The 19,472-nt window shown below is 46.8% G+C and overlaps 1 protein-coding gene across 2 annotated transcripts in view; it reads left to right on the top strand.

Moving 5' to 3' along the window:
• The window catches only part of KNTC1 (kinetochore associated 1), a 90,354-nt gene that overhangs the window by 55,689 nt on the left and 15,193 nt on the right, over positions 1–19,472 (top strand). The window contains exons 51-63 of one of the 2 annotated variants that reach the window (XM_084762646.1): positions 1,698–1,744; positions 3,496–3,574; positions 4,959–5,077; positions 5,637–5,772; positions 6,309–6,404; positions 6,975–7,031; positions 9,688–9,742; positions 9,941–10,004; positions 10,565–10,694; positions 13,390–13,479; positions 13,915–14,060; positions 14,729–14,819; positions 16,501–16,694. In XM_084762646.1, the coding sequence (XP_084618772.1) occupies positions 1,698–1,744; positions 3,496–3,574; positions 4,959–5,077; positions 5,637–5,772; positions 6,309–6,404; positions 6,975–7,031; positions 9,688–9,742; positions 9,941–10,004; positions 10,565–10,694; positions 13,390–13,479; positions 13,915–14,060; positions 14,729–14,819; positions 16,501–16,521 (1,131 nt within the window). In that variant the 3' untranslated portion in view covers positions 16,522–16,694. Of the gene's footprint in view, positions 1–1,697; positions 1,745–3,495; positions 3,575–4,958; positions 5,078–5,636; positions 5,773–6,308; positions 6,405–6,974; positions 7,032–9,687; positions 9,743–9,940; positions 10,005–10,564; positions 10,695–13,389; positions 13,480–13,914; positions 14,061–14,728; positions 14,820–16,500; positions 16,695–19,472 lie in introns of those variants that run through there. The other variant, XM_084762645.1, reaches the window with a different exon arrangement.

The raw sequence follows: 19,472 nt of genomic DNA, 5'->3' as shown, positions 1-19,472 counted from the left end.
ATTTCACTGTGCTGATTGACTGATGTGTGTGCTGGATACTGAGCCCACCAAATGCCTGTGTTCTACCACTAAAATGTATTCCTAGGCCTTGGCTTTTATTTTAACTTATTTTTTAATTGTCTGAGGGAGTCTGGTCTCTGCAACCATGTGGGTCCTAGGAATTGGACTCAGCTCCTCGGGTTTGGCAACAAGCGCCTTCGCACGTGCGTCAACTCAGTGGCCCTGTTGGCTTTTTTTTTTTTTTTTTTTCGAGACAGGGTTTCTCTGTGTAGCCTTGGCCATCCTGGACTCACTTTGTAGACCAGGTTGGCCTCCAACTCACAGCGATCCGCCTGCCTCTGCCTCCCGAGTGCTGGGATTAAAGGCGTGCGCCACCACCGCCCGGCTCCCTGTTGGCTTTTAATTAGTAGCTTTCATATTCATTTTTCATTCTATGCCACAATGTGCTGCTCCTGTCTTAAGTACCCCAGGTACGCCAGCGCACCCTGTAGCTGAAGATGACCTAGAGTTTATGTACCTCCCCGATGCTGGGATTAGAGGTGTGTGCTGCCACACCTGGTCCGTGCTGTGCTGGGGGCCGAACCCGGTGCTCCATCTACTGTGCAGACACTCCTCCTCCCTGAGATCCAACACTGGCCTCAGTCTATGAAGAGCAGTGGCTGCTTCAGTGGAAACATAATGTAAGCACGTGACTAAAACCAGCATGTCTGTGTTCCAAGTGCCAGCTAAGCCCAGAGTAGTTAGCTGTAAGGACCTGGTAACTAAGAACCATGCCTCACATCAAACCTGGCACGGTGCTCACTGAAACCTGGTGAACGCATGTTAAGTCGGCGAATGGTCCATTTAAACTCTGGGCCGGCTTAGTGGTAGAACACTTGGCTAGCATGCCTGAGGTTCTGGGCCCTGAGAGCCTGAGGCATAGGAGAAGCTGGCCTAGGATACACAGTGAGACTCTTCCTCAAAGACAAAACAAAAAGCGCACCAATCTCTAAACCTTTTTTGAGTCTGGTTTGTAGACCAGGCTTTCATAGTCTGAGAGAGCCACCTGCTTCTGCCTCTGCCTCTGCCTCCTGAGTGCTGGGATTAAGGTCGCTTCTCCAATCCTGGTTCCATTCCTTTTCGAATTTACCCAACAGGTGTATGCTCGTCAAGGACCCAAATGCTTGTTTCGTTTACTTAGGCCATGTGTGCGCTTAGAACCGACTCATCACCTAAGAGGTGCTCAGTAGATGTTTATTGTGTAATCCTTTACCTAAGCACAGGTTATCTTTCTTCCCTGGAGCTGGAGTTACAGAGGATTTTGAGCCACCATGTGGGAGCTGGGGATCAAGCCCAGGGCCTCTCTCTGCAAGGGCAGCCAGTGCTCCTAACCCTGAGCCAGCTCTCCAGCCCCATAAACATAGTATTGTATTTGGGGTTGCTTGTCTGGTGCACTGCAATAAGATGAATTTGTTAGGTCCCAACCTTCAGGGTTTGGGGGTTTTGGTTTGGTTGGTTTTTATTTAGTTGTTTATTTTGGTTTTTCAAGACATGGTTTCTCTGTGTAGCCTTGGCTGTGCTAGACTCGCTTTGTAGACCAGGCTGGCCTCGAACTCAGGTCCACCTGCCTCTGCCTCTCGAGTGCTGGGATTAAAGGCGCGCGCCACCACGCCCAGTCCAACCTTCAGTTTTTACCTTTCATTCTTTTGTTTCCTAAGGAATCAGCAGAGTTCTTTGAACTTGAAGAGGATGAGGCGCTGCACAGGTACGCTCTCCTTCACGGTACTGGCCTCTGTCTTGACAGTCAGTAGGAATCTTGCCAAGAAACTGATCTGGGCTCAGATCTGAAAAGACTTGGTGTAACGTGGGTCAGGAACTCAGGGAAGAGGCAACAGCCAAGGCCTAGGCTGTGAATCCCATGAGTGTTCTCAGACCTTTGCAGCAGAGAATGCCCCAAGCGAAGGAAAACTCTTCTGTCAGCCAGAACCTTGGCCCCAGGGCCTAGAAATCAGCGTGGCTCAGATACAAGACTCAAGTTCCTTTGTCTGAGACCCAGATCTAAAGAGTCACGCACCTGTCATCAAAGGTGCTGAGTCTAAGTACTCACTGTCTCTTTTATTGAGGAGACTTTATCTAGGCTTGATTTGAAGGAATGAGGTAACCCATTGCTGGTGCTTGATTCTAGCGTGGGAGGGTTTTGGCGGCAAGCTGCCAGCTCTTTGACGTTCTTGCCCAGAGCACAAGTAGCTGAGAGGCCTGTGAGAATCAAACAGTAAAGACAGGCTTGCAAAGCCCAGAACAAGAAAATATTGTTCCTAGTTTAGACAGAACTGGCCACCTACTCTCTGCTCTCCTCCCTTTTGGGGACAGGGAATTGTTACTTTGACTTGTTTTTTAGTCAGGGTCTTGCTGTGTAAGCAGTTACACTGGTCTTAGACTTAAGATCCTCTGCCCCAGCCTCCCAAATAGTGAGGTGACAGGCGTGCAGTTCCAGGGCGGGCTCTTGTTTAGGTCCCAGTCCCATCCCGTATTCCCCACCCCCTAAGACAGGGTTTCTCCTTGTGACTGTTTCTCTTTCCTGGCTGTCCTGGACTCTCTTGTATAGCCCAGGCTAGCCTCAGATTCACAGAGATCCTCCTGCCTCTGCCTCCCAAGTGATGAGATTAAAGGCGTGTGTCCCTGCGACTGGCTTCTTGCTTAGACTTGTAAGGACAATTGTGCCTTTCCAACTCAGACACAGCTCGTGGCCTGTTTAACTGAACCAGTTATATGGAAAGCCTTAGAAGCAATTCAAACAGTGACAGAAGGACCCCACAAAGCGCTGGGAGATCAGAACTTTGCCTTCTCCATCTGGGGGTCTGTCTCCTCCAGCTTGTCTAATCCCTCTGCGCCTTCCTAGGAGTGGCCTGGCGGCCCTCGGGCTAGAATCTGAGCGGTGTCACTGACAAGGTCCTCCTGGGCACTGTGAACACAGTTCCCATGGGTGACACTCTGTGCTGTAAGCTGTAGTGAGTGTCAGTCTCACAAAATAATACTCAAAGACTGGATACTCTGATACAGAGGAGACCTCTGAAAGCCAGCATTTGTTCCATGCATTCATTATTCTCTTTAACTGTGGGGTTTTTGGGGTCCCACTTAAGGTTTAATAATAAAGACATGGAGACATCTATATAGTTTAGAGCTGTTGGCCTGTTTGCTGGGGCAGCTAGCCTCCTAACCTGACCTGACTTCTTCCTAGCACCCACATGCCAGCTCCAGGGGATCTGTTGTCCTCTTCTGGTCCCTACAGACACTGGGCACACACACGGGGCACAGACGCATGAAGGCAAAGGCCTCATACACAAAACAAATAAACAAATTTTAAATAAGAAAGAGTAAACATCCTTTGGCAGGGAAAACAAAAATGCCATTGGCCCATCTCTTGGATGTTGCCATTTACAATGGACAGAAACACAGCTCCGTTGTATTGGCAGTCTATCTCTAAGTCTTAAAATGTCTTTCATTTTTTTCCTCCAGAGTCGTATACCTCCTCCAGGCTCGTCCAGTTGACTATAGCTCACGAATGCTGTTTGTATTTGCCACCTCTGCTACCAGTGTAAGCTCAAGAACCTTAACCAGAACACGTGGGCACCCCAGCCTGACATCTGCTCCCTGTGTATTTCTCACACTTGGTTTCATAAACACCATTCAGAGGATGCTCACTTACACTCTTACTTACGATCTCTCCACACACCACATTCCAGTTAGTGCCCTGGATGCAGCACCTGCTGTAGCTCCCACAGGCGCACTCTGCTCACGGTCATGGGGCAGCACTCATGACTCCGGGGGGCCTGTACAAACTGGCCCTGGGAAGAAGCTCCACTAGTCTCCACGCCCCTGTATGGCAGGCTCTGGCCCTGATCAGCCACTAGCCTCTACCCATGCAAAACTCCAAAACTCCGCACAAACTCTTGAGTATTCAGGGTTTTTAATACAGCAAATTTGTTGGTAATTTGGTGTTGGGGAGGGTGTTTGTTTGTGTGTTTGCTTTGAGACACAGTCTGCCTTAGAATGTGTAGCTTAGACTGACCTCAAACTCTTGGCAGTCCTCCTGCCTTCGTCGCCTTAGTACTGAGAGAGCAAGGATGAGCTACTACACCACCAATATCGACGTCCTGGGAGGCAGCCAGAGGAAGTAGAGGAAGGGTGAAGAACCGTGAGGCACTTGGTCCTTAGAAGGACAAGAGGGAAGTTTGACGTACTGGGTGTAAGCTCATGGCAGTTCCTGCATGAGAGCCTGTCCTTCAGGCATGGCAGGGAGCTGCCTTCCTCCCAATACTATCTATTAGTGAACTCTGTCAGGAAGAATACTAAGGAATGCATTGTCAATGGTTAACCTTAGCAGGTATTCAGAGGTGAATTCATTGACATCATATATACAAGAGTTGAGGAATTAAAGAAATTAATTTTTATTGCTTCATCAAAAACACTGCAAGTGAAAGTCGTCTTTGGTTTCTGGTGCTGGCTGTGGCTGGGAGCAGCTGTCTTCCCCACCACTGCATTAGTACCAGCAGTGAACACATCAACGTCACATAAAAGGCAAACAACAGCTGGGCGTGGTGGCGTACGCCTTTAATCCCAGCACTCAGGGAGGCAGAGGCAGGTGGATCGCTGTGAGTTCGAGGCCAGCCTGGTCTACAGAGTGAGTCCAGGACAGCCAAGGCTACACAGAGAAACCCTGACTCGAAAGAAAAAAAAAAAAAAAAAGACAAAGAACACTCCTGACACTTTAGCCTTTGCCTCCTGAAGGAGTCTCAGGAGTTCCCTCCAGGGCTTGTGTTCAGCTGCTCTGCTCTACTGGTTACAGGCAGAGATAATTGAGGTTAAAAAAAAGTGGAAGAATAACCAGGCAAAAGGGTTTTTATTACCCAGGTTGAAGTCAGTTGCCTGTCTGCGGCTGCAGGTGTGCAGCTTGACTCACCGAGCCTTTGGTTTTACAGACGCTGGGCACTCGCCAGTTAACGTTTGCCCACAAAGCTCGAGCTCTTCAGTGTCTCCTCTATTTGGCTGACAAGGACACAATAGAGTCTCTCTTCAAAAAGTCCACTGAAGAGATGAAGTAAGTAGAACTTGACTTATTGTGTTAGAAAAAAAAAAACCATTTTATCTTACCTGTTTCTATCTGAACCGTAACTTCTGAGCCCGTGCCTGACTGGATGGCTGCCTCCTCCCAGGTGCTGTACAAGTGCGGGCTCCTTACCTTGATTCTTGGCATTTAGGCAAAGGGAGGCAGGCCTACGGAGCATCTTGTCTCCATCGTTTCTTAGCAACGTTTAGAAACTGAATATGTTCTTGTTCAAATTGATTTCTATCTATATTGTATCCTGTGGTACCTAGAAGCCTAAATGGACATGAAATAAGATGGCCTCCTGTCCCCACAGTGGCTTCGGGGTTAGATATAAATGTGAGCATAAGAATGAGTCTTACAAGCTGGATGTGGTGGTGCACACCTTTAATCCCAGTACTCGGGAGGCAGAGGCAGACACATATCTGTGAGTTCGAGGCCAGCCTGGTCTACAATGCAAGTCCAGGACAGTCAAGGCCACACAGAGCAACCCTGTCTGGAAAAACAAACAAAAGGAAAAAAAATGATTCTCATAAATACCTCTGTTTTCCAGATCCTATCTGAAGTGCATAACTTTCCTGGCATCCTTTGAGACGCTGAATATTCCCATCACGTATGAGTTGTTCTGCAACAGCCCCAAAGAAGGAATGATTAAAGGCTTGTGGAAGAACCACAGCCACGAACCTATGGTACGCAGAGTCCCCGGGGATGGCGCTCCTGTCTCTACATATGCAGCGTGAGCCACTCTGCGCCCACCACCCTCAGGTGCCCAGGGACCCTTCACCACAGGAGGTCCAATGCCCTAGACCTTTCCCTATGTTCTCTGCCTGCGGTGTGGAGTGAAACGGCAATTTGGAAGGTCCTTTGCATTCTTAGAGTATATAGGAAGCCATGCTTGCAAACAAGAAAGAACTTTCATGCTTCCTTCCAAGGCCCTCCCTGAGGGTGGGGAGGCATTCTCTGGGGGAGACGAGTCACTGATGCAGATAGAGCTGGAACAGGTATGAGGTGAGCAGGCAGGCTCTTCTTGATTGGAAGCAGGCAAGAGAGCAACCTGTTCTTTTCTTTAATTGGGAGATAGAATCCTCTACAGAGACGGGGCAATTAGACATTTGTAGGCTGTGTCGGTGTGTTATGAAGGTGCCCTGCCTCTTGCAAAGGCCGCTGGACTCACTGGCTGATGTCTCAAAGCCATGTGGTTTTGTTGTTTTGTTTGGGCTTTCAGGCGGTGCGACTGGTGGCAGAGCTTTGCTTGGAATACAAAATCTATGACCTGCAGCTTTGGAATGGGATCTTGCAGAAGCTTCTTGGCTTCAACATGGTAAGGCTCCGGGCTTCCTGACACACAACATCCCAGCACACGTTGGCTTGGCACCAGCTACTGACATGTGATGCAGACATCTGCCCTTGGGCTCCTGCCTGTCTTGAGGACTATTAGAGAAAGTCAAGCTCAAAATGACCTTGAGGGGCTGGGAAAGTAGCTCAGCTGGCTGCGTGGCTGGCAGCATGAAGCCCTGGCTTCCATATCTAGCATCATAAAAACCCAGCACCAGGATCCTGTGGCTGCAATCCCAGCACTGTCATGGTGGAGGCAGGAGAATCAGAAAGTTGAGGTCATGCTCATGCATATCTGATTTGAAACCATCCTGTGCTACATGAGACCCTGTCTCAAAAAAAAAAAAGAAAAAGAAAAAGAAAAAGAAAAAAATGCACAATTGCTAGAAGTAGTTGTACACCTGCAACCCCACACATGACCCAAGAATTTAAGACCAGCCTGGGCTGGGGAGTATGGCCCACTTTAAAAAAAAAAAAAGTAATATTTTGTATTGAGGTGTTGAAATTTAGTATCTTAGTAATCCTTAAAATTTTTGAATTTTCTTTCCTTTTACAGATTCCCTACCTAAGGAAAGTGTTGTCCTCCATTTCCAGTGTGCTTTCATTATGGCAGGTACGTGCTTCTCCTTTGAGGTAAATTTCATTATGTTTAATCTTTGTGTGTGGAGTTTATGGGTGCCCTGTGCTGAGCACTCAGCTTCTGGGTAAAGAGCAGAGCACGTTGGCGTAGGATGGAGTTGCAGCCTCCTCGGCTGCCGGTGCATCTCTTTGCCTCCTCAGCGGCCGGTGCATCTCTTTGAAGAGGCTGCTCTCTGAGTCTGGGCTTCATGAGTCATCTGGCGCTGCGCTAGCGTTTCACAGCGTGCTGCACTCTGTACACACTGCACTGTCCCGCACAGACCTAATGGTCTTGGAAGGTGGCGGCTTTCTCTGTTTATCTTTGTCACTCTCATGAGTTGAACGCCTACACAATCACTGTACGGAAGTAGATCATTTGGGGCCCAGTGAGACGGCTCAGTGGTAAAGGCACTTGCCACCAAGCCTGACGACTTGAGGTCAAATCCTGTGTCCCACATGACAGAAGGAGAGAAACACCCACAAGTTGTCCTGTGACTGTGGTGCATACACACTCCCTTGTAGGCTCAGTTTTCTTAACCAATATATTTTATTATAAACTTATTAACCGAGCATACATCCCTTGTAACCCAACTAACCAAAATAATAGGAAAAGAAAATTAAAGAATAACAAAACCGTAAGGATATCAGTTCTGAGGAATGATTCTCCTGGCGTGATCAGCAGGATTTCTTCTGCTGGAACCTGGAGTAACCAGAACCCGGAACCTCAGCAGGAGCCGGAGGCCCGAAGCCTTCCCTCGAGTGGCTCTCTCTAGGAGCGTCTCGAAGTGCAGTGATGAACAACCAAAACTATCCTAAGTCTCCAAAGGCCCCGCCTCTTGTTTCTGGCTCACTTATATGTCTCCTCCCAGAGTCTGTTCACAAGATCTTTTCAGCTGGCAACAATCAAGCTCCTGCACGAGGTGGCTTGCCTTCTAGTAGATTAGCCTCACCTGTTCTCTCACAAGACCGATACCCATCCCACACTTGGGATCATAAGAAAACAGGTTTATCTCTCCTTCACTCATTTGTACATGTGCACACACACACTCACAATAACTAGATTCATACTATTTTTTTTAAAGGTTTTAAAAAGAAGCAGGTAATTTATTCTTAGTTTACTAGAACAGTGTAAGAATATACTAAGTAAATACCCATCCCACACTTGGGATCATAAGAAAAACAGGTTTATCTCTCCTTCACTCATTTGTGAACACACACTCATAATAACTAGATTCATACTTTTTTAAAGGTTTTAAAAAGAAGCAGGTAATTTATTCTTAGTTTACTAGAACAGTGTAAGAATATACTAAGTAAAACATACAATTTCTGCTTTACTAATCCTTGTAGAGGCACCTTCCTGTTACACAGCATATTGGGGGGTGTTTGTGTGTATTCATAAATGCATTTTATATTTTTAAAACAAATGTTTTAAAGTGCTAGTTGTTTTGTGTGTGTGTGTGTGTGTGTGTGTGTGTGTGTGTGTGTGTGTGTGTGTGTATGTATTATGGTACCCGAGGAGGCCAGAAAAGGGTATTGGATCCCCTGGAACTGGTTAAAGGCAGTTGTGGGCCACCTGACATGAGTGCTGGGAACTGAACCCTGCCCTCAGCTTGAGCAGCAAGAACGCTTAACCGCTGAGTCATCGCTCCGTCCCTAAAGGCGCTGCGTCCATGTAGCAGGCACACCTGGGACATGATTCAGTCTCAGGACACACAGAGCTACTTTGTTTATTAAGGTAAGGGTCGTCTTTTTCAAAGGCATATCATTAAGTGGCTTTTACTATGTTTCTGAAGTTGAAGAGCCATGGCTGTTAGCTAATAGCAGAACGTTTTCCTCACGTCAGAGCTGGGGCTGGGGCTCAGGGTGGCCTACATGAGGCCAGTCCCCAATACTGCCTAAAAAAGAAAAGAGCCTCCGTATCTGTTGGCCATCTTCCCCTTCTTCCAGCCCCAGAGTCTCCTCATCTTTGTATGGATTTGTGTTAGAAATTTCACATCAGATGGCTCACACAATATGTGACCTTCCGTAGCTGGCTTCTCTCCTGTAACTTAACACTACATTGCAACATTTTCCTTCTTTTCTTTTATTACCAAATAATGTATGCAAATCTAGTAGAGCTCTGATCTCTGTGAGGGCTAGCTCTAGGACACCACCACCCTGCAGATGCCATAATCCTTGCTCGAGTCCCATATATGACCAGGCATGCTATTTGAATGTAACATACCCACTTCCTTTTATGAATTTATTTTTTAATTTTTATTACATTTTTACGTAATTAGCTTATGTGTGCTCATGTGTATGTGGGTGGATGAGTGCCACGTGGTGTGAGTAGCAGGCAAACAGCAACTGACAGGAGTCGGCTCTCACCTTCTGCCGCACAGGTTCCTGGCATCAAACTCAGGTTGTGTCGTCTGTCTTGGCAGCTGGCACCTTCACCTACAGTGTGTATTTTAAGTCTCTCGATTACTCCTAACACCTAACACTGTAGTGCTATATAAATAGTTGTACAACGTCATGTAGGAATCATGACAGAGGAAACGTCTGTACACACGCAGCACAGGCATGTGATTTTAGTCTGGCGTCCATAACATACTTTGGATTGAGCCGTTCCGTGTCGTGGACATGGATTCTCTGGTGCCCTGTTTCCACAGGTTCCCTACTTCAGCAAAGCTTGGCAGCGTGTGATCCAGATCCCTCTGCTCTCAGGTAAACCTCCGGTCTCCGACCACTCACAGCGGCATTTCTGGGTTGTTTTGTGTGAAGACAGGGTTTTGCACTGTGGCCCAGGCTAGCTTTAAACACCCTCAGCCTCCCACGGGCTGAGATCACAGGCTGAACTACCATGCCCGGCTGACGATGGCCTCTGATGTTCGCGCACCTGTGTTTATTACCTTTTCTCTTTAGCCTCCTGTCCTTTAAGAGCCAGTCAGTTAGCAGATTGTTGTGAGAGCCTCGTCGCCGTCCTCGAGTAAGTACATGGGTGTTCTCTGACCAAGAAACTAAGAATTCTGCTTGTTTGCTTTTGTTGCCCCACTACCACCCCGAGACAGGGTTTCGCTGTGTAGCCCTGGCTGTCCTGGACTCACTCTGTAGACCAGGTTGGCCTCAAACTCACAGAGATCCTCCTGCCTCTGCCTCCCTGTTGTGCTGGGATTAAAGGTGTGCACCACCGTGCCCCACTTGAACTTTTTTTTTTTCCGAGACAGGGTTTCTCTGTATATCCCAGGCTGTCCTGGACTCACTTTGTAGACCAGGCTGACCTCAAACTCACAGAGATCCTCCTGCCTCTGCCTCCTGAGTGCTGGGAATAAAGGCGTGCGCCACCACTGCCTGGCAAAGAAGAGTCTTTCATTCGCTGTGGAATGCTCTCAAAGGCTTGTTCCTTGTTAGTAAGAACATGCTGTGTACCAGCGCATAGGCCTTTAAAGTAATCGACAGTGGACGGGGAACATCTGTGGGCATGGAGAAAGGCCAATGTGCTCTAGTAGGTCCGTCAAGCCATTAACTAATTCCCGCACCCTCTCAAAGGTGTCCAGTTTCAGATGACCTCGACATGATGGGAGTCGCCAAGCAGTATGTGCAGTTAGAGCTTCCGGCTTTTGCACTGGCCTGTCTAATGCTCATGCCTCACTCTGAAAAAAGGCACCAGCAGATCAAGGTATCTTGTTTGTCTTCCCCTGGGGTTGCCAGGACAGACTGCGTGTCCCTCAGAAAACTGCCTTTTCTTTCACCGAACCCATAGGGCATGAATACTCAGTGTGAGTGAGGCCAGCTAATGGGAAGGAACAAGATTGAGGTGCAGCTGAGGGATATCTCAGAATGAGAGGAGTTTGAACATTATTCTGTTTCTGTGAGAAAAACAGCGTTTTAGCGGGATTGTCTTCAAGCCAGGTGTGGCCCTGTCTTTAACGTCTTTAATCCCAGCACTGAGGAGGCAGAAGCTGGTGAATCTCTGTGAGTTCCAGCCCAGCCAGGGCTACGTAGATAGACCTTTCTTCTCACCGAAAAGAACAGCGGAGCAGCCTCTTAACCCACTGTAGGCTTGATAGGCCAGGAGGAAAGGTAAGCTAGAGGCTGCTTTAGGTTGGTAGCTAAAGCCGTGAGGGAAAGGGCTCCTCAGTGGGTGTGTGTATGTAGATAGAGAGAGAGAGAGTGTGTGTGTATGTGTGTGTGGGGGGGGGTAGTCAGAGTGAGCAAGATGGGGAAGCCTCCAAAGCTTCCACGGAGGGCAGCTCGATTAGGCAACTGGATGTGAGCACAAAGAGAGGCAGACTTGTGAAAGCCTGAACATTGTGAAAAGAGCCTTTCTCTTTTCTTTCTTTTTCTTTTTTTTCCTTTTCTTTTCTTTTCTTTTCTTTTGAGACAGGGTTTCTCTGTGTAGCCCTGTCTATCTTGGAACTCACTCTGTAGACCAGGCTGGTCTCGAACTCAGAGGTCAGCCTGCCTCTGCCTCCTGAGTGCTGGGATTAAAGGTGTGTGCTGCCACCACCCCACTTAAGGTAGAACTTTTAAAATAACTAATTCTCCTTAGGACAAATCCTTGTGAAATGTTCCAGTTGTTGCCTCCCTAGGTGACAAGGTGGCACGGTGATGAGTAAATGACCCCGCACACTTTTCCTCGCTATTTTGTCTATTCATTGCATTTGCATGTTCTCAAAGCCATCTGTGCTTGGCTTTAACTTCCTGATTCCTCATAAAAACGTATTAAAGTCTTACTAGTTTTCATTTATTTACTTATTTTGGCATTTTTCAAGACAAGATTTCTCTGTGTAGCCTTGGCTGTCCTGGAACTCACTTTGTAGACCAGGCTGACCTCAAACTCACAGAGATCACCTCCCTCCCGAGTGCTGGGATTAAAGGTGTGTGCTGTGCCACTGTACCTGGTTTCATTTTATTACTTTTCAACGTCAGGATTTAAATAGATTTTTGTCACAATAGAAAATGCCTGATAAACAGTGTTATCTTTTGCATAAGTGGTTATAAACACCCTTATTTCTACTTGTCTGGGTAATTTTTTTTTTTTAATCAATAGAAGTATACTAGAAATTAAAGCAGTGGCCTGGTGGTAGTGATGCACGCCTTTAAGCCCAGCACTTGGAAGGCAGGGGCAGGCGGATCTCTTGAGTTTGAGGCCAGCCTGGTCTACAGAGTGAGTGGACAGCCATAGCTATACAGAGAAACCCTGCCTATTTTTAAGATTTCTAATAGAACTGATGAGCTTTTAGTTTAAAGGAAAGTGTGTGTGGAAACGACCCTGAAGGCAGTTGCATGGCTCCGATGAACGCCGCTCTCCTTCCTTTGGTCTGGTTTTGTCCTTCCTTCCTTCCTTCCTTCCTTTCTCTCCCCAACCCCCACCCTTCTTTCTTAGACCAAGGTCTCACGTGTCCCATACTGGCCTCAAATTCACTGTGTAGCCAAGTACAACCTTCTCCACCTGGGTGCTGTGACTCCGGGTGCACCCCACTGTGCCCCGTGCCTTAAGTCTGGGCTAGAATGTGGAGATGCATGCTGGGCAGACACTCTACCAAGTGGTTTCATGCTCAGCTCCCAAATTAAAGAATCTCATCCAAGAAGAGACTTGATACCCTATGAGCATATACAGGGGGAGGAGGTCCCCCTCAGTCACAGTCATAGGGAAGGGGAGTAAGGGGAAATGGGGAGGGAGGGAGGAATGGGAGGATACAAGAGATGGGATAACAATTGAGATGTAATATGAATAAATTAATAAAATATATTATAAAAAAAAAGAATCTGAAAACTTTTAAAAGCCTCCTAGGCTTGACAGCAATTACTGTAACACTTTTTTTTGGGGGGAGGGGGTTGTTTTGTTTTCTCTTTCTTTTTTTTTTTTTTAAAGATTTATTTATTTATTATTATATATACAGTGCTCTGCCTGCTTGTACACCTGCATGTCAGAGGAAAGCATCAGATCACATTATAGATGGTTGTGAGCCACCATGTGGTTGCTGGGAATTGAACTCAGGACCTCTGGAAGAGCAGTCAGTGCTCTTTACCTCTGAGCCATCTCTCCAGCCCCTGTTTTCTCTTTCTTTCTTTTTTTTTTTTTTTTTTTTTTGGCTTTTCGAGACCGGGTTTCTCTGTGTTTGTAGACCAGGCTGGCCTCGAACTCACAGCGATTCGCCGGCCTCTGCCTCCCAAGTGCTGGGATTAAAGGCGTGAACCACCACACCCGGCTTGGTTTTGTTTTTCGAGACAGGGTTTCTCTGTGTAGCCTTGGCTGTCCTGGACTCACTTTGTAGACCAGGCTGGCCTCGAACTCACAGAGATCCACCTGCCTCTGCCTCCACTGTAACACTTTTTAAATTATGCTTTAATTTTCTTTTTTTTCCTAGACTTTCCTGGATTCATGTGATGCTCAGATCATTTTACAGCAGTTAGAAGAACATATGAACACGGGCCAACTAGCAGGATTTTCACATCAAGTAAGAGACAGCTTGTTTCATTTTTGCTCTGTGTAATCACAGAAGGTAATTCTTATCTCCCAAGTAATATTTTCTGGCTCAGGGTGTGGTTAGTGGTAGAGCACTTGCCTAGCATTCTCAAGAACCTGGACTCAACCCCAACATTATGTTAAAAAAAAAAGAAGGTACCCTGGCTGTCTTGTTTACTGCTGTGCCCCCTGGAGAAACCTGTACCCGTAAATACTTGTAATTAGATTCTCTTCCTCACTTAAAAAAAAAATCCCCAAGTGCATAGCAACGGCTTTCTATTTGTGCACTGTGTGAAGCCACACCCACCCCTCCCAGAGGCTTGATCCCAGAGCACCGATAATTTAATTTCTGACTGTCAGAAACGGGTCGTATAGATGAAGGACTTCGAGTTAAGCATGTTTTTAATATAATGGTAATATTCCATAGATCAGAAGCCTGATTCTGAATCATGTCATAAGTAAGAAGGAATTTGGGATTTTGGCAAAGACAAAGTATTTCCAGCTGTTGAAGTGGCATATGATAAACACCAACAACATCGCTGAGCTGGTAAACTATTTGGCAAATGAATTAAGGTAAGTTAATACGGAGGGAACACGATTCACTGTAGAATCTCCTTAAAATGTGTCTTGACTCTGGAAAAAAATCTTATTATAAAGCATGTGGTTGTAACCAAAAGCTGCAGCATTAAGCTTTCCCAGGAGTTCATTTTCCTGCAGCTTGGAACCCTGGGACATGATTCTGTCACCCCGTAATTAAAGGAGCTTCCTGGGTCCAGCACTGCACCCTAAATTACAACTCTATTCCTCAGATGCTTGTGTGGAGTGCTGATGCAGTTATGTAACGCGTGGCTCCTGCTAAGCTTGGGTAGCTGACTACACCCACAATAATCAGCTGCTTGAGCTGCGGCCAAGGTTGGATATGGAAAGTAAAAAGAAGGAAAATTCCAGCTGACACTCTAGAAGGGAGAGTGTAGTCAGAGGCAGTGGCCATGGCTCCGAGCTCCAGCTGGTCACTCAGGGGTGCCCTGTCTCCTCCACACCGTGACCCTCATCCTCAGATGCAGTCATAATTACGTTGTCATTAATGAATGTTATTTTTCAGTTGATCTGTGTAATAGACTATGTCCATGTGAAGAACAAAGCTTGTATGTTTTGACGTCTGTATACACTGCTGATGTCATCACCACATATCACCCTCCAAGGGGCTTCTCACACCTGTCTTGTTCTTTCTGCCTCCACAGTTTAAATGAAGCTTCAGCTTTGATAACTGAGTATTCAAAGCACTGTGGAAAGCCTGTACCACCAGATGCAGCTCCCTGTGAAATTCTGAAGGTAAGCCAGCTAATAATTGCTTCAGTTCAAATCTGAGACCATTTATATGCTTTTAAATGTGCGCGTGCGTGTGTGTGTGTATGTGTGTGTGTGTGTGTGTGTGTGTGTGTGTGTGTTTGCGAGTGCTCATGCATGCAGATTTAGAGGTCAGTCCTTCCACTGCGGATTCTGGGGATCAAATTCTGATTATCAGATTTACGTGGCAAGCACTTTTATGTGCTGAGCACCTTGCCAGCCCTACCATTTCTATTTCTGGGCTTTTTTTCAGGGTTTCTTTGTATAACCTTGGCTGTTCCGGACTCTCTTTGTAGACCAGGCTAGCTTCAAACACATAGAGATCCACCTGCTTTTGCCTCCCGAGAGTGCTAGGATTAAAGGCGTGCGCCACCATGCCCGGCCCATAAGTGTGATTTTTATGTGCATGTACATCCACTTATCACTGTGGAGTTTCCTTCTGAGCACTGTTACAGCAAAATCACGGTGTATCTACACAGATCTACATGGTCTTGGTCTTGGTCTGTCACTTAGTATCCCAGTGTGCTCTCTTGATGCTGGTAAAAGACACAGGAAGCATGCATGAGTGTGCTGAGGGTTCTGCTACTCCATAAAATGTGTTCTTTAAGCTGGAACACACGCTAAAGGAATGGTTAAAAAAGTATGTGTGGTGAGTAGACTGGCATCATTTATGATCATCATCACGCTCTTTTTTTTTTTTCAAGGCAGGGTCTTGCTATATAGCCCTGGCTGTCCTGGGCTCACTCTGTAGACCAGGCTGGCCTCAAGCTCACTGAGATCCTCCTGCCTTTGCCTCCCGAGTGCTGGGACTAAAGGCGTGCGCCACCACGCCCAGCTCCATTCCCAACTATTATGTGCACATCGTTATTTGTGCTACATTTGGTTTGCCGGCCCCGACGATGAACAGTGAGTTCATCTAGGATATTAGAGCAACCACAGTGTCACTAAAGCCCACAGGCTCAGTCATTTGCTGCCTAATGACCCATCTGTGAAGGGGACCCCAGGACCTCTTGACATGCTACAGTGCACCTGTGTTGTGTTCCCTTCCATAAGTCATGTCCAGTCAGTTGTGCTCTGTGGCTATGCTGGTTAGATGTTGTTAAAATACTAAAGAGAAACAGCTCAACGGAGCAAACATTTGTTTTGGCTCCGTTTCCAAGATTCCAGTCCACGGCCGCTGGCTCCTCAGCCTGGCTAGACAGAACATGATGTCACCAAGTTGCTCGGTCTCAAGACAGTCAGCCGGGAGCATCCGGGGCTGGAAGCACCTTAGTGAGCTGAGTCAACAGTGCCACCAGGTGGAGATCAGTTACCCCCCATGGTGACACCATAACAGCACAGTTTTGTAGCCCTTAAGGTTTGTTTCTCTCTAGTCGTACCTATCTTCCATGCGAGGTGCTTTTATGTGTATTTTCACCCTGTAGCTGAGCCGTAAGTTCTGGCACGTGTCTAACAACTTTCTGTTTCAAGAACTGAAGTGGGGCTGGGAAGATGATTTTAGGAGCTTGGTCCCCAGGACTCACAGGGCAAGGAGAGGACCAGCCCCACAAAGCTATCCTCTGACACTCGTGTGCATGCACACTCACACTCACACGGTAAAGGTAATAACAATGATAATGAAGCCCTGACACTCATGAGTTGTGCTTCTGTTTTTTCCCCTATTTAGACGTTTCTTGATGGATCGTAGTAAATCAAACAATTTTTCAAAAGCAAGAAGTTTGGAGTCTGCCACTAGCTAATCATATTTATTGCAACATATGAATTATCCTACAAGGAATAACTAAGACACTCAGTATTATCATAACTATGACTGAAATATCTCACGTGCTGAATTAATAAATGTTTGATACCAGTATCAAATTCCGTGTGTAATTTGTAGAGTTCTGGTTTTGGGGTTTGGTTGGTTGGTTTTGGGTTTTTGCACGGTACGTGAAGAAAACAAAATGCAAAAATAGTTCACTTTCAGGGGCTGGAGAGGTGTCTCAGCACTTAAGAACCCTGGCAGCTCTTCCAGGGGACCTAGTCCAGTTCTCAGGAATCTGCTGCCCTTTTCTGGCCTCCATGGGTACCAGGCATGTACATGGTGCACATACACACATATACGCAGGAAAACACTCATACACAGCTGGGCATGTTGGTGCACACCTGTAATTTCGCATTTGAGAGGCAGAGGCAGGTGGATCTCTGTGAGTTTGAGGCCAGCCTGGTCTACAAAGCGAGTCCAGGACAGCCAAGGCTTCACAGAGAAACCCTGTCTCGGAGGACGGGGAAAAAACAAAAACAAAAACAAAAAAACAAAAAACACTCATACACACATACTCCGTAGAATAAAAATAAATAATCTCCCCTTCCCTCTTGAAAAATAATCCTGTATTTAAGTTCCTGTTCCTTCCATGTATAAAAATCCTGTCTCCATTTAGGGTGATGGCTCCATTGCTAAAGTCCTTGCCAAGCAAGCATAACTGGCTCAATTAAGATCCTAGGACCCACATTAGAAGTACTGCGGCTTGTGCTCCTTACAGCAGGACCCTGAAGAGACCTAGTCAGCCAGTCCAGGAAATGGCATGCTCCAAGCTCAGCCAGAGATACTGTGTCAAAACTAAGATGGCGAGCAATTGAATAAGACACCCCAGGCTGGGCTGGAGAGATGGCTCAGCAGTCAAGATCATTGTCTGCTCTTCTAGAGGTCCTGAGTTCAGTTCCCAGCAACCACATGGTGGCTCACAACCATCTATAGTGTAATCTGATGCCCTCTTATGGCCTGCAGATGTACATACAGATAGAGCATTCATATGTAAAAATAAATAAGCCTTAAAAATAAAAAAGACAGCCCAGGGCAACCTGTTATACATGTCTTGGTGCACACACACATACACAGGAACATGTACACATGTAGTAAATAAACTACTCCATAGTAAGTTTTATATAATTTTAGTCTTTGAGTATGTTAATCATTTGCCTTACAAAAAGATGGAAGACAACTGGGCGTAATGGCGCACACCTGTAATTGCAGCAAGAGGCTGAGGCAGGCGGGTCACTGAGTTCAAGGCCAGCCTAGTCTACAAAAGTGAGTCCAGGATAGCCAGGACTACACAGAGAAACCCTGTCCCAAAACCCCCCACCCCCCAAAAAAAGGAAAGAAAGAAAGATGGAAGACACCTGATATGCTACGCCAGAAAAGGATTGGATGCCAGGGATTGCCTACAAAGGGGTTAAGGGACCTGAAAGAATGCCAGGCATAGGTTGGAAGGATGGCTGGCACTCCCAGCTAAGAGGTCTGTCCCACTGCCTGGGAAGGTGATGTCTACGTGAGATGCTGTTAAGCTTCCTGAGAACAGGGAAACATGGGACTGCCTATGAGAGAAAGGAAAAGTGCCGCGGCACTCAAAATGACACATGTCCATCCCCCCCCCCAGGTGTCTCCAGCACTGTCAGCCCTTTAAAAGGTTACATAACCCTGGTGAGAGTGAGGCTGCTGAGAGCCTCATTGTGTAGTCCTGGCTGCCTGGAGCTCACCTTGTCCTCAAATTCACAAAGATCCGCCCGCCTCTGCCTCCGCCTCCCTAGTACTGAGAGTAAAGGTGTGCTCCACCACACCTGGCCAATAAAGTTATTTTTTTAATCGGCTGTTTTGTTTTCTTTTCCTTGTCTCTAGTCACACTGCCTGTTTGATCCTAGCTGTTTAGCTCAACAGAGCTTCAACCTTGTGGTTTTCTGCCTCTGCCTCCCATACCCATCTTCCCCCAACCCCCAGACAAGGTCTCTCTGTGTAGCCTTGGCTGTCCTGGACTCACTTTGTAGACAGGCTGGTCTCAGACTTACAGAAATCCTCCTGCCTCTGCCTCCTGAGTGCTGGGATTAAAGGTGTGGGCCACCAGGCCTGGCTAGAAGGATCTTTTAAAAAAAAAAAAAAAAGGCGTGGGTCAGCCAAGAATATTGTCCTGTGAGGAGTTTGCCTATTCTGGTATTGTTGGTGTCCGGGTTGTATTTCTCTCTCTCTTTTTTAAAATATTTCATTTAATTTTAATTTATGTACATGTGTTGGTGTAGGGCTGTCAGATCTTGGAGATACAGACAGTTGTGAGCTGCCATGTGGGTGCTGGGAATTGAACCAGGGTCCTTTGGAAGAGCAGGCAGTGCTCTTAACCACTGAACCATCTCTCCAGCCCCAGGGATGTATTTCTTAACCTCCTAAATTTACCTCAGAAACAAAAGTAAGGTGACACTCAAGCTTCTGGGAAGTAGGACACACATCTTTTTTGCTGCTCCTCTAAGTACCAGTATAAGCTCTACATACAAAACAGAAGTGGGGAAATTTGGCCGCCCAGGGTCCACAGGGCCCAGTGCACTCACTACACGTTGGTTGGTGGCGTCTTGCTATGTCGTCCTGGGTTTTTGGTTTTGGTTTTTGTTGTTGTTGTTGTTGTTGTTGTTTTGCTTGTTTGTTTGTCTGCTTTATTGTTTTGGTTTTTTGTTTGGTTGGTGGGTTTTGGTTTTTCAAGACAGGGTTTCTCTGTAAAGCCTTGGCTGTCCTGGACTTGCTTTGTAGACCAGGCTGGCCTCGAACTCACATCAATCTGTCGGCCTCTGCCTCCCCGAGTGCGCCACCACGCCTGGCTTGTTTTGTTTTTCAAGACA

Source organism: Acomys minous (assembly GCF_964271855.1).
Source record: "Acomys minous genome assembly, chromosome: 16".
NCBI classification, from domain to species: Eukaryota; Metazoa; Chordata; class Mammalia; order Rodentia; family Muridae; genus Acomys; species Acomys minous.
Note: the sequence above shows the minus strand (reverse complement) of the source record. Positions and strands in the feature narration are given on the sequence as shown.